The sequence below is a fragment of the Xyrauchen texanus genome, chromosome 36, assembly GCF_025860055.1.
Source record: "Xyrauchen texanus isolate HMW12.3.18 chromosome 36, RBS_HiC_50CHRs, whole genome shotgun sequence".
In the NCBI taxonomy this organism is placed as follows: Eukaryota; Metazoa; Chordata; class Actinopteri; order Cypriniformes; family Catostomidae; genus Xyrauchen; species Xyrauchen texanus.
Genome location: NC_068311.1, coordinates 29,101,980 through 29,116,511, shown reverse-complemented (window position 1 = coordinate 29,116,511; position 14,532 = coordinate 29,101,980). Strand labels below are relative to the sequence as shown.

The 14,532-nt window shown below is 38.9% G+C and overlaps 1 protein-coding gene across 4 annotated transcripts in view; it reads right to left on the bottom strand.

Annotated features, from left to right (window-relative positions):
• LOC127629658 (fibronectin type-III domain-containing protein 3a-like) overlaps positions 1-14,532 on the bottom strand; it is a 117,752-nt gene that overhangs the window by 67,267 nt on the left and 35,953 nt on the right. The window contains exons 1-2 of one of the 4 annotated variants that reach the window (XM_052106813.1): positions 9,132-9,452; positions 4,321-4,396 (exon numbers count right to left, since the gene is read on the bottom strand). In XM_052106813.1, the coding sequence (XP_051962773.1) occupies positions 4,321-4,396; positions 9,132-9,143 (88 nt within the window). In that variant the 5' untranslated portion in view covers positions 9,144-9,452. Of the gene's footprint in view, positions 1-4,320; positions 4,397-4,743; positions 4,774-8,587; positions 8,776-9,131; positions 9,453-14,532 lie in introns of those variants that run through there. The other 3 variants (XM_052106811.1, XM_052106812.1, XM_052106809.1) reach the window with 3 other exon arrangements.

The following is a 14,532-nucleotide window of genomic DNA, read 5'->3' as shown; positions in this document are numbered from 1 at the left end:
TTAGCATTAATTGCCTTAGCATGCACCATAACAAGGAATGAGGTCATTAATATAACAAACATTACAAGACTACTGTCTGTAGTCCAGCTAGGCAGACAGCAAAGGAACGTCTGAACACAAACTTCTGGCCAAAATCCTTTATGAGTAATCAAGAGAGCTACAGTCACAGGAAAAATACTTGAGTTTTGGTCTGTTAAAGCTATCGCATTAGTTCAGAAGACTTGGAATATTGTGCGCAAGTCATCTGGACCACTTTTATGATGCTTTAATTATGTTTTCTTTTTTTCATTTTGGAGTTTGACAGCTCATGTACCCTTTCACATATATTACAAGATTTTGAGTTTTACATAAAAAGTCATCCAGGTTTAAATAAAACAAGGGTGAGTTAATAATGACAATTTTCATTTTTGGGTGAACTATTCTTTTAAACAGACAGTTCAGCAGCGCCATAGTGCACATGTGGTATTTACATACTTCCACTTGCTGAAAACACATTAATGAATTTACAATTAATCTGGTTCATCCTGCAGATTTTAGCATTACCTTCGGCTCACACCAAGGTTAGGGGTTAAACACACACACACACACACACATACATAAACACGCTCTTTCCTCGGCTAAGCAATGGTGAGTCATCACTCCACTCACGTCATTGACAGACAACAACTCCCAAAGACAGACCAGCGTACGCTACTCTTCAGATCCTTGCTCTCGGTGAAGCTTGTGCCAAAATTTAGCCAACTCTTGTCCCCCTTTGTGAAGGGAAAGGGATATTTGTCCCACAAAGACCTCAGCACATGTCAACAGGAAGATTGTGTTGAGATGAACACTTAAATACTCCATTACGTCTTCTTGGGTTTATCAAATTACACTTTGCTTAACAATGTTAATTCTAATAAAACAAAAAGCCACATGAATTTTGATTGGATTATACCCCTAGAGCAATAGAAAAAATTCCATTCATTTTCTCCATTGGGGAATATTTAAAGATAATTTACATACCTTTAAAGACAGACCTAATATGAGCTCAGAGGTTGTTAATCAGTGGTATGTGTTTCAGTTTAAGCCCTCGATCCACGTTACTTAATCTTTTTAATGCAGTTTGACCCTTTCACACATATGACCAATTTGGTGTGATTACACTAGGCTGGGCTCAGAGGCATACGATCAGAATGGTGTCTCTTTTTCAACATCACAATATCTTTATTTTACATCAATGTTTTGATGCAGCGATGCGGCCATGTTTTCTGATGTCAAACAAAGAATACATAAACCAGTTAGTGCACTCGAGCCTTCTCCCATTCCATCCGTCACTTTTTCTCACCACTTTCGGTGCAAAAAAAGTGAAAGGGCTAGATTTTTGAACCAACTATGCTTCATGAACTCAGAATCCCATGCTGCACAGCAATGAATATAATATGGCAGTGCGCATAGCCAGCTATCGCGTTCAAAATCACATCTTATCTATCATAATAAATCATTACAAACATCTAAAAATCACATATGTTTGATAATATATAATCAGTTTCCAGTGCATCTGCTGTGATGTAATCTGTCCTCCAGTGCATCTGCTGCAAAGTGTAAGGTAAGATTTCTTTTTAAATTACAGCGGGCATTAAAGAATTCATGCTTCGGGATCTGTCCATACAAGAAAAACTCATGTGGGAAAGGGTTAGAGGAATTTCTTGTGAAGAATTACACTACCCATTATCCTAATGAGACACGATCCACCAATCAGACAATCACGGCAAACAAAGTGCACCAAACGAGCTCTGCAGTGACCGCTCACTTCCATGATGCACTGTCGAATGATGCAATCAAGACAGTCTCCTTCCATTCTCATAGTATTTATTTATTTATTTGCATATACCAGAGTATTTTGAAATACAATTAAAATAAATTGTTTCTATACTTCGAATCAACAACTTATGGCGCATTCACATACAACGTGAAGAAAATTTGACCTCTGAATAATAAATTTGTGTTTAAACTTGCAATTGTGCGAGTAACGCGAACCCGCGAGTTTTCCCCCTTCTCTTCCGGAAAAGGACAGGAGGAGGGGCTTCTACGACTTGGTTCATAGTAAAGTACAAACAATAGCTGGAATCAAGGAGACACGCATATTTTCAAAACTTAACAAGTAGTCCAACTTCCTCACTCACTTTCCTCCAAGTGATGTCTATTTTTGTCCAGTTCCAGGTGCCCACACACCGCTACAACAATCGTTTCAGAAATTTTTCCAGATTTCTTCTGCTACTACATCAGCACGTCAGTGACATCTCGACAATCTCAATGCTGATAGGCTTTCATGACAACGTGTCATGCGAATGTCTCACTCGAGTTGAAAAATGTAAACTTGCAAGAATACGCGAATGAAGCGATTTTGCGCGTTCGAGTCATTCACATCTTTGCACTGACTTTGTATGTAATCGCGCTGCCCGAAACGCTCGCTTCGCGATGTATGTGAAAGCACCATTAGGCTGTTTCATTTGCCAAGCAAGGTTGCAACTTGGTATATTCATATAGAAAATAGATGTGTGGTCACATGTGCGTATATCGCTATTTTACAACAGCTACAATTGTGGCTCATTCAATCAGATTTTAGAGTTAGAGCAATCCATTTTATACCTACCCTAACTAGGCATGACAAGCTATTAAAGCTATTCAATGTAAAATCGAGTTTTTGCCATTTTGGGTCGAGTAGTTTCTATTTTCATTGCATTGCACTTGGTAGACCCACCCACAATGTAATCTCATTGGTCCAAAATCATGTTCTACATAGCGGAATATTAAACAAAGTATGTTCTGAATGTCTGTGTCGTGCAAAATTTACTTTCAGCATGGAAAGACAAAAAAACTGTATCATGCCAGGTTAGAACACGGTTTCATTTTTTTATGAGTTTGTCTAATCATATAGTGGCGTGGTACCTCTACGGTCATCTTCATACAGGTGACACATTGTGCGTTCTCCGGACTTAAAATTGTGTACGTTTTATTTCGATTCTGGATAAGGCTAAAAGATTACTTGCTGTAACTAAAAAAGAAACAAAACACACCCTTAAGTTTTCCAAACAAAACTTAAGGGTGCTACCACTTTCGTTTGGTGGGTTTTGAGTCAAACGCTAATGCCCGATGATAACATCAATCTCATTTCAATACATCCGGCCACTTTCATGAGTTCAAATCCCTGCCAAGCTAATCAGGCCCACTAGGAGCGGAACAATCAAGCTTACCGCATACAATGAACTGGATGCGATTGTTTTTCTAATCAATAGTTTCCCAAGGCACATTAATCTTTCAATTACAGTCACACTCCACTTCTTCCTATTTCAGCAACTGCCAATCAGGGAGGTTGGTAGTTTGCAGCGTGTTTGCACCGTCCCACACAATGGCAGCAAACAAAAGAGCTCCTCGCAGTCAGAGAGAGGGTGTAAGACATCTCATTGCAACCCCGCCGAGACCCGGAAAACACTAGCTGACTGTTGTGACTGAGCTTCTGACACATATGGCAATTAGACCCAACACTGGATGGCTCTCTTAGTGAATGAGGAAGTGTTGATTCAACTGGGGGATCTTCTTAGAGTCATCATGTAGTTGCGTGGGAAGTGATAGCAGTGGAGGGATTGGACTGCATGTTGATGCAATGAAGCATTTATTGAGAACATACAGTAATCCAACGAACGATGCAACAAGTAATACTCCTTTCTTCATTGAGATGATGCTAAGTGACAATATCACAGTCAGTCAGTTGTTTCTCCTTTCTGATCGGGGTGCATTGCTGTGAAGGTTCATAAAATGGATCTTGGTTACCCTACCAATGGTCTTTGTCCCTTACGCCAGCTCAAATCTCCAACAACTTTTTTTTTTATTTGCTCCTTTAGGGTTTTAAACTAGAAGCTAATAAATCCTTTTATAAGGGCACACAAGGTTTTTACATTACTGAGGCAGAAAATTTAAGCTGTATTTTTTTATAAACTAGATTAAAGAAGGAAAATTACAGCATAATTTAAATTTAAAAGAGAGCATTTTGGGACAAAGAGTTTATATATTTTTTTTTTATTTACAATGTTTTAAAAGAAAAAAGGTGTCTTCAAGTATTTAGGAACACGGCATCTCACATCTCAATAAATTAGGAGGATTTATAGGTATTAATCAGCACTTTAACAGCAGTTAATTACCAGGTAAGTCTCAGAGGGGTAATTACAATCCTTTGAACTTGCGATTTGGGGAAAGTAAGACCACTTGTTCCTAGTTGAATGTAATTGCAAGTTAAATCACACAGAAATCCTTAAACACAAGAGGAAGTCAAGGAGGTCTTACCTGTGATACACTGAAACTGACCATCATCTCGCTGGATCGTGAAGGCCTCTCCTGGGTTTACTTGCACCAAGATTACCTGATGAGAACAAGAAATGCCATTAGTGGAACAGACTGTTTGAACAACTTCAAAACTCAGTACCCAAGCTAAACATTCTCTCTTATTCTGAAAATTTTGTAAACTAAAATAGAAGGGGTATATAAAAAAATAAATAAATAAATAAAGCAGAAAGAAACGGCTAAAACCAGCCTAAGTGTGTTAAAAGATGGTCTAAGTTGGTCCAGTCAAGCAGGTGTTCAGCTGGCTTAGTTGGTCAGTCAGCTGGTCTCCCAGCCTCACTAGCTAAAAAGTGACCAGCTAAGACCATCAAACCAGCTCCATATTTTTTTTAAGAAGGGTAGTGAACGGCATTTGAATTGGCCAACCTGTGAGGGCTCCATAAATAACATCTAAACTAAACTTCCTGGTGTCCTCATCTTGACCTAATCTAACAACAGCCGAATGGTCCACGTGGCTCAGTTTTATTCCAGAATAATACATCAACCATTAAAGTGGCTACCGTGCGCAGCCCTGCACAAACAAGCTGCTATTACCCTCATTTTACCATGGCTATACATAACTGGCAAGTAAATAGCTGAAAACATACAGTACAAATCCACTTCTGAGGGCAGTAGAAAATAGAAAACATTTCTTGTTTACAAGCTATGACGCATGAGCTCTGTTTCCCAGAAAAGGAGGGGAAAACTGGGAATACGTTTCTAATTTTTTTGTTACAAAGTTGTTCACACCAACCATTGGGTGGCGGCAATACACAGCTAATTCCAGGCCTTTCAAAAATAAAGCCTGATGTTTTGGTTTCTAGTGAGATCTTGTGAAAACAATAGAGACGTCAAAATGGATCTGTTATTGCCTTTGAGGTGCTCTAAGCTCCTCCAGTTTTCAGATCAATGACTGTGGCTCAGTGGAGATGTGTGTGAACGTGACATGTTTGAATTTCGTTTAAAGTTTCTACAATATCTCACACTCATAGACATCATAATTTATGCCAAAAGTCAACTGCAAGCAAAGAAAGACAAAAACAAAAAAAAGTGGGATGCCAAACTGAAAACTGTAATTTAAACTTGCACCTACATTCCAGATAGTTCCTGATGAGCTTAATTATTAGTGTAATTAATACCCAGATAGCACAAGTACATCTGTGATAGTGCTGCATGATTTGGACAAAAAGTTATATTGCGATTATTTTGACAAATATTGCGCTTGCGATTTGAACAGTGATTATGATGGTAATGTTTTCCACAAAAAACGTACCACAAAACTGCAAAAAGGCTACTGGGGTTTTCACAATTGAGCCCTCTTAAAAAGAACCAAACTGAGACCTTTTTTTCGGTTCAACCTCAAACAAATAAATATGTAAACAGTGAAACAAAGTCTTCTTCATATCCAAATGTTCCCATCCACCGTGTACCTGTTTTTGTCCATTTTGTGATAGGGTCTCAGCTCACCAATCATCATCATCATTCGTTTTTGAAACAATCAACTTGAATATTGGGGATGCTCCCATCAGGATTTTAACATCCGATACCGATCTCCAATTTTCTTTTCATCTCATCAATCGATGCTGATCATTTAACTTTTATCAGCAGCTCTGTCAAAACTGGTTATATGTAAGCTTTCTGCTCAATGTCACTGTTAACTACATTTCCCTGTTAGTAACACCATAGTTGTTGCCTAGTTTTTGCTGTCAAAAATAATGTTGGTTGATTAAATAATTCAGTATACACAAAATATCATTTTTAAATATAAATGTTACTCTTTATTATAAGCCTTAAAAACTAGTAAGCGCGGGGAGTGTAATAAGGGCGACATGCTCTCTCGTGAGGTAAACAAAAGACGGGAGAACGAAGAGATGTTTCTGGACTCTACAGGTGTTACTGTTAATGCCGTTTGCTCAGTAATCATTTAATAAAGATGTTTGAATTACACCCCATCTTGTATTCCGCATTATTATGAGACCTGTTTCTTGCGGAGACTGAGATGCTGCTACCGCAGATAATAATAAAAAACGCTTCACGCAGGACGCGCCAGTTTAGTGTAAATAAAGCGTTTAGCGCACGTAAGCAAACGGAACGGAACTCAAAGCACTTCTGTTACTCTAAGCATGAGAGGGAGTTGTGGAGCACAGAACCGCTCTGAAAACACTGTAACAATGTTCTAACTTAATATAGACTGGACAAAGCAGCGCAAATAAACTTTGAAGGGAGCAGACCATTTCATTAAATCGCAGCCCTTTGCAATTTAAAAACAGCACAAGGTCATATCGCGGTTTAGATTTTATTTCGATTAATTGTGCAGCCATAATCTGTGAGATGTCCATTTTAGATATTTTCATCTGAAGGCTTCAAAATCTAATTAGCATCTGCTTACCATCTTAAAAAGATCATGGTTACAAACATTCTAAATCATAAACGTCTCCTAAAGATCTGCTCAATCTTTTATTGACATCCAAGACACATATTGACATACGTCCAACAGAGGTTTTGCAGATGGGCTAACAAAAAACTGTGTCATGCCTGGTTAGAACACTGTTTTAATTTAGCTTTAAAGTTTAAGTTAGCTTTTGTTCCCATCTAAAACATCTAGTGGTATGGTACCTCTACTGTCATCTTCATACAGGTGACAAATTTCAGGTTGTGTGCTCACCTGACTTAAAATTGCGTAATTTAATTTAGATTCTTGATAAGGCTAAAAGTGCTTGCCGTAAAATACTTCTTCCAGATGTAAACACACATATTAAATAGGTGTCTGGGTGATATACATGTCCTATCAGGGTAGTGATAGTAGTCGATAATATTTAGGAACAAGAATATAATTGAGACTTTAAGAAACCATCTAGCAACCACCCACAACACTCTAGCATCATGGTGGCGACATTTGCAGTAGCAGTCACCACTCACATCATCTTCATAAAAATGTAGAACTTTAGTTATTGAATAACGCATTATTTGTGGTCATGCTATCAACACTACGTAAACTTCTCATTTGTGCTTTAAATATCTTTGGTAAGAAGGTGTCTGCCAAGTAATTAAATGTGAAAGTAAACAAAACCAACAAGGTGCAGGAAACTATTTGGCAAGAAATGTATATTAATCATTTATCATTTAATTATAAAAAATAAAACAAACAATTCCAGCCTACTACTTCACAACAAAGAAGGGCAAGTCAGGAGTTCACTGTTCGATAAACCTGGTGCAAATCGCTGACATTAGGTCACTCAAGGATGAGTGATGGTGAAGTGGAGAGGACAACATCACTGGCTGTGACGTCCAAACCAACGTCACCGGTATGGTCTCAAATCAGATGGAGAGGTAGGCTCTGCTCATCAGAGTACCACTTATTCAATGAGTCAGTCTTCCATTGAGCTTTTGTTAAAGCACCATTGATGACACATCTATCTCAGAGATGAGCAGGAGCACTGAACAATTTCAGCAGAGAAGGGGTCCTGATCTGAAAGACTCTTGCAGGAAGTCATTTGACTTGTAAAATATACACACCCTTGCTCGGCTCTAGATGGTCCTTCACTCCCGAGCGCTCCGTGATTGTGTGTTCCTCGTGAGAGGATACGGAATGGGGTGAGTCACATCAAAGATGCAGATGAACCATGATTAATGTCATATTGAGCGTATCAAGAAGAGCAATTTGCTATCAGTCAACAGGTAGAATAAACACAGAGAAAGTTCAAAGTCCACAAAATGTCGTAGTTCCATTCTAAAAGAGTCAAAATGACATAACAGACAAATGCTAAACCAAAAAGAAATGCCCATGCCAGAAATAAATTTTTTTGCTATTCAGTGAAACAGACCAGAATGTGCTGAAGAGAGTTTAGTTTCAGGTGCCAATTGTAAGCAGAACTGTAAATATTTTTCTCAAAAGGGTTCAACTCTCAAAGCCTAGAAGAAAAACAGCAAATAATGTGCCATGCCAACAGTAACAGGAACACTCTGCTCTCGCCTCTGCCGAGGGTAAAGAACTGACAGTCCTTCCAGAGATAAAAACCAACTGAACGCAAGGACCTCGACCCTAACCAAAAATCAACTGTGATCAGCTTTCTAATGTCTCATTTTTAAAATCCAACAGCAGCAGTCTCAATCAAGACCCTTAAGTAAAAACTGCAATATGAGAAAACACAAACCTAAACTAGCACTGCGTTCTTTTTACCAGCATGCGTCTTGCAGGAAATAAACTTGGCTGCAAGCACATTTCATTTACCTCAGACTTGTGGTTGAAGTCGCAGTTATAGCGTCTAAATTCCCACAGCTTGGGGCTCCAACTAAAGGTCTCCCCTAGCACAGCCATCCTCTGTACCGTCTCACACTCTGTGTCCATTCATGAGTGCCACTGAGACACACCAGCTATCCCTGTTGCTAGCGCGCGCACAAACACACACACACACTCACGCGTGTTCTCAAGCAGTGGCGAAGAGCGATGCGTGAGCAAAAGAGCACGCAGCAATGGGGGTGGTCGAGGGAGGACTTATTGAATTAGGTTTAAGCAGCTACATGCTGTTGCGTTCATGTTTGTGTGCATTTCCTTGTGTGTGTGTGAGAGAGCACAATTACTCGTTCTGCTCACTCCTTTGTTCTGCAGCACAGCTGGTTATCTCCCCCCCCCCCTCCCCTCTGTCTCTATGTTACAGCTCTCCATCTCTCCTGCACTGCATTATTGACACATTCTCCAAGTTCCGTTCCCTGGCAGCATGCGGTTGAGATGTCATGCACATGTCTGTGTTAGAAAAGACTGAATCTTGACTTACTGTAGCACGCATCTCCCTCTCATCCAGCAATGGATACTTCAACAGGCTGGCAGATTGTTTTTAAGAAATCTGGTATCTGGTACACTCCCTGCACTCTGGGTGTCCGAGCCACCCTTCCTCCTGCTTTCACCCAGTGCTCATGAGATTGCCAGGGCTGCACGGTGTGTTCGGCACATGGGTGCCCGTGTGAACTCTTCACCCCCCTAAGCAGAGCCCCAGCAAGAGGAAGGGGTAGAGGTCTCGCCAAAGTGCGCAAATTGGAAGCGGCTCACAAGATAACAGGAGCGTAGCCCATGTTTGCACGCTCTCTCTTTCTTTTTTTATCTCTCCTCCTGTTCTCTAAGCAGTAGATGGATGACTCGCTCTCTCTCCTCTCCCTTTCTGGCTTCAACTCTGCCTCATCACCACCGCCAGTCTCCAAGGCAACCCCTTCAACAAATAAGCCCTGGTGGTGTCTGCAGCGTGCCACCAATGAGGAGGATAGCTAATCGTCCATATGGCGCTCACAGGGGGAGGAGGAAAACGAAAGGAGTGAGGTAGGAAGGCCATGGACGAGTGGACGCAATTGCTCTGTCCTCTGGTTTGTAATTCTCACTTCTCCCTCTGTGCCATTCTGGTATAGACTTGTGACTGTCTGATCTTTGGCGACCATATGCACGTGAGAGCAAGTGAATGTGTATGTCATCCAGACTTTTTAAAACACCCCTTCTGGCGATGCCAAGTACTGGAGCGGCATAGATCAAGCAATTAAAAACAAGGGTAAGGGTCCTGAAGTTATCGTCGATGACATTGTTGTGCATTTTGCTTTGGTAGCAAAGTTAGTAAAGGGGCCACTGAGTGATACATGCTCATTCACCAACTGACACAATTCACCAACTCAATTCCTTTCCCTCCTCTGGCTCTCAATCTTTCTATTCTTCATTCACACAACGATGCTGCTTTTACTAATACCAAGATTGATGTTCAAGGAGATGAGGTTGACGAAGCGCAACAGCTTCTCTTATGTTGAGGAGCACCTCAGCCCTCACCTCTATTAGAGCAGTGTGTTTTGGTCCTCTGGTTGAAGGAGGCAGAATGGTAGGGAAGTATGAACAGTAGGTATACAAACCTACCTGTTTCCTTTTGAAAATGATAAATCAAGCCGAAGACTATTTTGTATAGTTGACCACACAGGAAATCTGTCTCTTATTATGGGAATTGCCCTGAGCCAAGTCTTGCACACAGTCCTAATCCCAAAGCTTGTATGGCTCTTTATTTAGCAGTTCTCAAATTCCTTAATGGAGTGATAACAGTCAAATTCAGACCATTAGACAAGGAGATTTGCTTTCCTCAAAGCCAATAAGGAAAAGTACCTTGTAAGGATATGCCAAACTACTTCAAGATCACATCACTTAAAATCAACTAGTCGACTAGTGGCTCAAGATGTACGTTCACCACACACCACCATATAGGCACCAAATGCAGTATTTCAATGAGATAACCAACAGATATTCAACAAAAAGCTAAAACACACGTTTTATTGCACAAAACTTTCAAAATCCACAGAACATACTGCATTATACATAAAACTGCAACACTACTGATGGCAGTCAATTAAAAAAAAAAAAAGTTATAATATTGTAATTACATACGTAATTATGTATGTGTGTGTGTGTGTATATATATATATACACACACACACACACACACACACACACACACACACACACACTATAGGCTCAGCAATAGAGGGTTTTGCCGATATCGATAATTAAGGCAGATAGCTGATTAATCGGCCGGTAGTTTAAAAAAATTATATGTAAAAGACGTCTGTTCGGTCAGGAAAGGAGGAAGCTGGGACTCAGCTGAGCAGTCAATAAAGTTTTAATGATACAAATGAACTTCAAAATAGCAAAAGACACACACAGACATAACTCTGTGTCTCTCCCCCTCTCCCAGGCATCTCTGGCTCCCCTTTATCTCTCTCTCCAGCCGATTAGGTGACTTGGCAACGGCAGAGTATCCTCACGGCACGGCCAAGCCCTCCTCCTCGTCACATTAGAACATGAATGAACGAAAACCTTCCACTCAACGTAAAATAGTGCTGAACTTTAGTATGCATCACTTTCATTGGCAATACTTTATACATTTCTCCCACATTTGTACCTTCTTCAAAGCCTTTGCCATCTGAAATTATTGAAAATGTTAATTAAAATATTACAGGTCAAATGTGTTTGTTGTTCAGCATAAAATACTGCCTTACAAAGTAAATAAGCGACTGTGTGCTTCACTACTGACAAGTTTTATTTGAATGTCATATTAAATATATAAATGATCTATAAATGGTATAGAAATAAAATCAACTCATGTCTTGTTTTATTAAACTTTAGAATGGCATTGTACGTATATATTATACAGTATGTGCCCTCACATGAACACATTATATTATATAATCATGTGCCCTCTAATGAGTATCAAATTTATATTTCAGAAGTACATATTTCACCATGCTCTTACATCTTTTGGGGTGGATTTTTGTACGTAACTACGTCATAAAATTAGGACGATTGAACAGAAGTTAATTTTGTTAGAACAGAGAAAAGTTTGGGAAACTTTAGTTAAAAAATTTAACTATAAAACGTAAAATGATAAAACTGTTCCTGTGTGCATGCATTCAAGCAATTTAATTTGTTAGCGCTTGTTGTTCTAAAGCAAATGAACAGCTGAGCAAAAGCTCAGACAGCATATACATATGAGGTTGACTTTAATGATTCATTTACTACTGAAAATGAACTTAGAAATTTACTTAGAAACAAAACCTCTTCTGAGCACTGTTTATAACCTGACTGGAACATACTGGATGCCCGATTAGTGAAGCGATTCGTTGAAAACAAATTATCTTGGTTATCTTAAATGACTGATTTATTATACAATGACAATAATAATAATAATAATAATAATGTGTATTGTATACATACCTTGGCTTTTCTCTGACGACATTTTAAACTTGCTTTTGAACCGTCCGTCTCTATAAATAGCCTAGATACATTGCAAAACAAACTCAATGAGGATTCACTGATTGTATTTTCTATTTTGATTGTATAACTTCTAGAGGGTGCAGTTATATTGTTGAACAAAGGAGTTCAGACCATAGAATGCTCCAACGACTGAGAAATGACACCAAAACGTACTTTTGGTTTAATTTTGCCATCGCTGGCACTAGAGGGCTCTACAGTTACATTATTAAAGCAAAAAAAATATATATAAACAAATCTAAATTCCAGGCCCATTCTTAGTATAGTGGACGTTTAGGTGTTTTTCTATGTATTTTGTCAATGCACACATTCAGGCAAACTGGAGGCCAATTTCTTTAATATGATTGGACTATAAATTGAGGCAGTAAAATGTCAGAGATAAGAGATTTAGCATCCAGGTGGTTGAGTGACAATGATTTGCACGAGCAAGATTAGAAATGGGAACATTGTTGCTGTTATGCATCACAGGCTGAACTTGCCGGGTTTAGGCACAAGGATATTGGGAGGGGGAAAGCGAGAATGATTAGCAAACACAGCTACAGTGGTTAGCATTGGCTTTTTTACCCTGGAGATTGTCAAGTGCTGCCATTGAGTTCATGGCTGTTAGCAACTGATGTCTCTGCTCCTCTGATGAGTCAGGGCTCAGGTTCCTCACTATTTGTTCCTCTTTAATTGTTTATCATGTGGCAACGTGGCACAGCAGCAGAGCTGACAGGAAACAAAATTGTGACGTCGAAGGAGGAGCCTGCGGATATCGGTGCCATCCGGAACGAACAAGAACCAGGGTGACAGGGGCTTAGGGTAAATGATTTGTCAATTGCAGAATCACACTTCAACAGGCTGTGCATAAAATGCAGTGCATACCAGGTAAGATCGGGTGGCAAACAGGCTTGTCTAACTTGTCTATCGGTTTAATTGATTGTGGTAGCATAACCGATACAAAGAAAATCATAACAAACCATATGACAAGACCAAGCTCTTTTGCCAGTGGTTTAAAAAAAAAAAAAAAAAAAAAAAAATTATATATATATATGGTTCAATGAGTGCAAGTAGGGTTGTCACAATACAGTCATTTCAGTAGTCGATTTCAATAATGTTGAAATGTCACAATACTCAATACCATAGCTCTGTAGAACAGTCTCATGGTCACATCTTGTACTCTCCTGCTATGGAGCAACACACTGCTCAAGCTACCGGTGTGAAGACTCAAACATGTTAACATGGGTGTCGGAAAAAAATATGCACAGCTTTTGCTTGCAGTATGAAACCAGCCTAATAAAGAATGAATATAAATAAAGAATGAATATAAATAAAGAGCAGCGAGAGCAGTGTTAATGATGCTGACTGATTAATATTCGATAAAATAGTTGCAAGATTATAAGGCCGCATTTACACTGCAAGGTCAGATTTTTTTTGTCACCTGTTCTTTCACTATTTTACCTTCACTTAAGACAAACCAAGTACATTAAATAAATATTTAGGGTTCAATAAAATTTAAGCCCAATTGACAACATTCGTGGCATACTGTTGATTACCACACACACACACACAAAAAAAAAAAAACGTTTCTACCTTAGTCAAAAGCAAAAATGAAGAAAAATTCAATACCGTGAAGTAGAACCTTTGAGGACCCTCTTTTAAGCACATTTTTTTTTAAGAAGTAATGGTAAATTTGGACAGAGGGAAAATGATTCTCTAGAAAATATCTACAAAGTATATGGAATTTTAAAAAAAAGAATAATTATACACATTTACGTCATAGCATTAAGTTAACTTTTACTTTTAAATAACCTTAACAAGATTCACCTCAAATTTCGATTATTTTCTTTACCATTGCTTTTCCTACCAGTGATCATGAAATGAGCTCTGCCACCCATCTCCATGTAAAATCATCAATTTAAAACCTCAAAAATATAAAGGGGTAGTTGACCCAAAAGGAAACACAAACAAAGATTTTTAGAAGAATATCTCAGCTCTATTGGTCCATGCAATGCAAGTCAACACAGTCCAAAACCTTAAAGCTCCAAAAAGCACAAAGGCCACATAAAGTAGTCCATAAGTGAATTAATCCATGTCTTCTGAAGTGATCTAATCTGTTTTGGGTGAGAACAGACCAAATTTTACTCCTAACTCACTGTACATCTTGCAATTGTAGTCCAGAAAAACAATCATGATTTCAAGCTCGATTAAACTTACTAGAAGAGTTTGCCGAGTGCTAGATGGCACTGGGAAATATAATCAAGCTTGAAATCATGATTGCCAAAGAAACTGCTGAAGTCAAGATTTACAGTAAAATAATGACTTAAATATTGACCCATTTCTCACCCACACCTATCATATTACTTCTGAAGACAAGGATTAAACCAACGGAGTCACACGGATTACTT